The 785-nt window shown below is 37.3% G+C and overlaps 1 protein-coding gene across 1 annotated transcript; it reads left to right on the top strand.

Annotated features, from left to right (window-relative positions):
- Positions 1-479: 479 nt before the first annotated feature.
- LOC104217018 (protein SMALL AUXIN UP-REGULATED RNA 9-like) lies at positions 480-785 on the top strand. The gene has a single exon (XM_070158300.1). It carries the CDS (start codon positions 480-482, stop codon positions 783-785), a length of 306 nt encoding a protein of 101 aa, XP_070014401.1.

The following is a 785-nucleotide window of genomic DNA, read 5'->3' as shown; positions in this document are numbered from 1 at the left end:
GAATCAAGTCATGAAAATAATTTTGTACAAAACATGCAAAACACTTTTACATACAATACATTCAATGTGATTCGTCCCTTCTCCAAACACTACACACATCGAAAGCCTAAGTATACCGAGCTGGCCTTTTATTAAAGATTAAAGAAAAGGTCACCAGGGCTGCATTTTTGGTGTTAGGTTAGCTATAGGGAGGTGAGTGGTCCAATCTAGTGTTTTTACGTGGGGTGACAAAAGTAGGGCATAGGACCAATGGAAGAAAGAACAAAAAAGACTCAATGCCCTTATACAAGACTAATCCCTAAACAAACCTATTTAGTTCCTTTGTTCCCACACACTCCATGTGCCTTTGTATTTCCATCTCTCCCCATAAATACTCTCCTTTCTTCCAATTCTTCCCCACACAATTCAAAAAACAAAACTTTAAGCCACACCAATTGAACCTTTTTCCCCCCTTAATTCTTCTCATAGCTAGAACCAAAATGGCTCTAAAGAAATCAAGCAAACAGTTTACTCAAACTGCAGCCTTCAAACAAATTATGATAAGGTGTTCAAGCTTTGGAAAGAATGAGAATGGATACCCTCAAGATGTCCCAAAAGGCCACTTTGTAGTGTATGTGGGTGAAAATAGGAGCAGATACATAATTCCTATTTCTTGGTTGACATATCATGAATTTCAAAATTTGCTTCAAAGGGTTGAAGAAGAATTTGGATTCAACCATGATATGGGACTTACTATCCCTTGTGATGAAGAGGATTTTTGCTCCCTAATATCAATGTTCAGATAA

The sequence above is a fragment of the Nicotiana sylvestris genome, chromosome 9, assembly GCF_000393655.2.
Source record: "Nicotiana sylvestris chromosome 9, ASM39365v2, whole genome shotgun sequence".
NCBI lineage: Eukaryota > Viridiplantae > Streptophyta > Magnoliopsida > Solanales > Solanaceae > Nicotiana > Nicotiana sylvestris.
The sequence above is the reverse complement of the archived record's forward strand: the minus strand, read 5'-3'. Positions and strand labels throughout refer to the sequence as shown.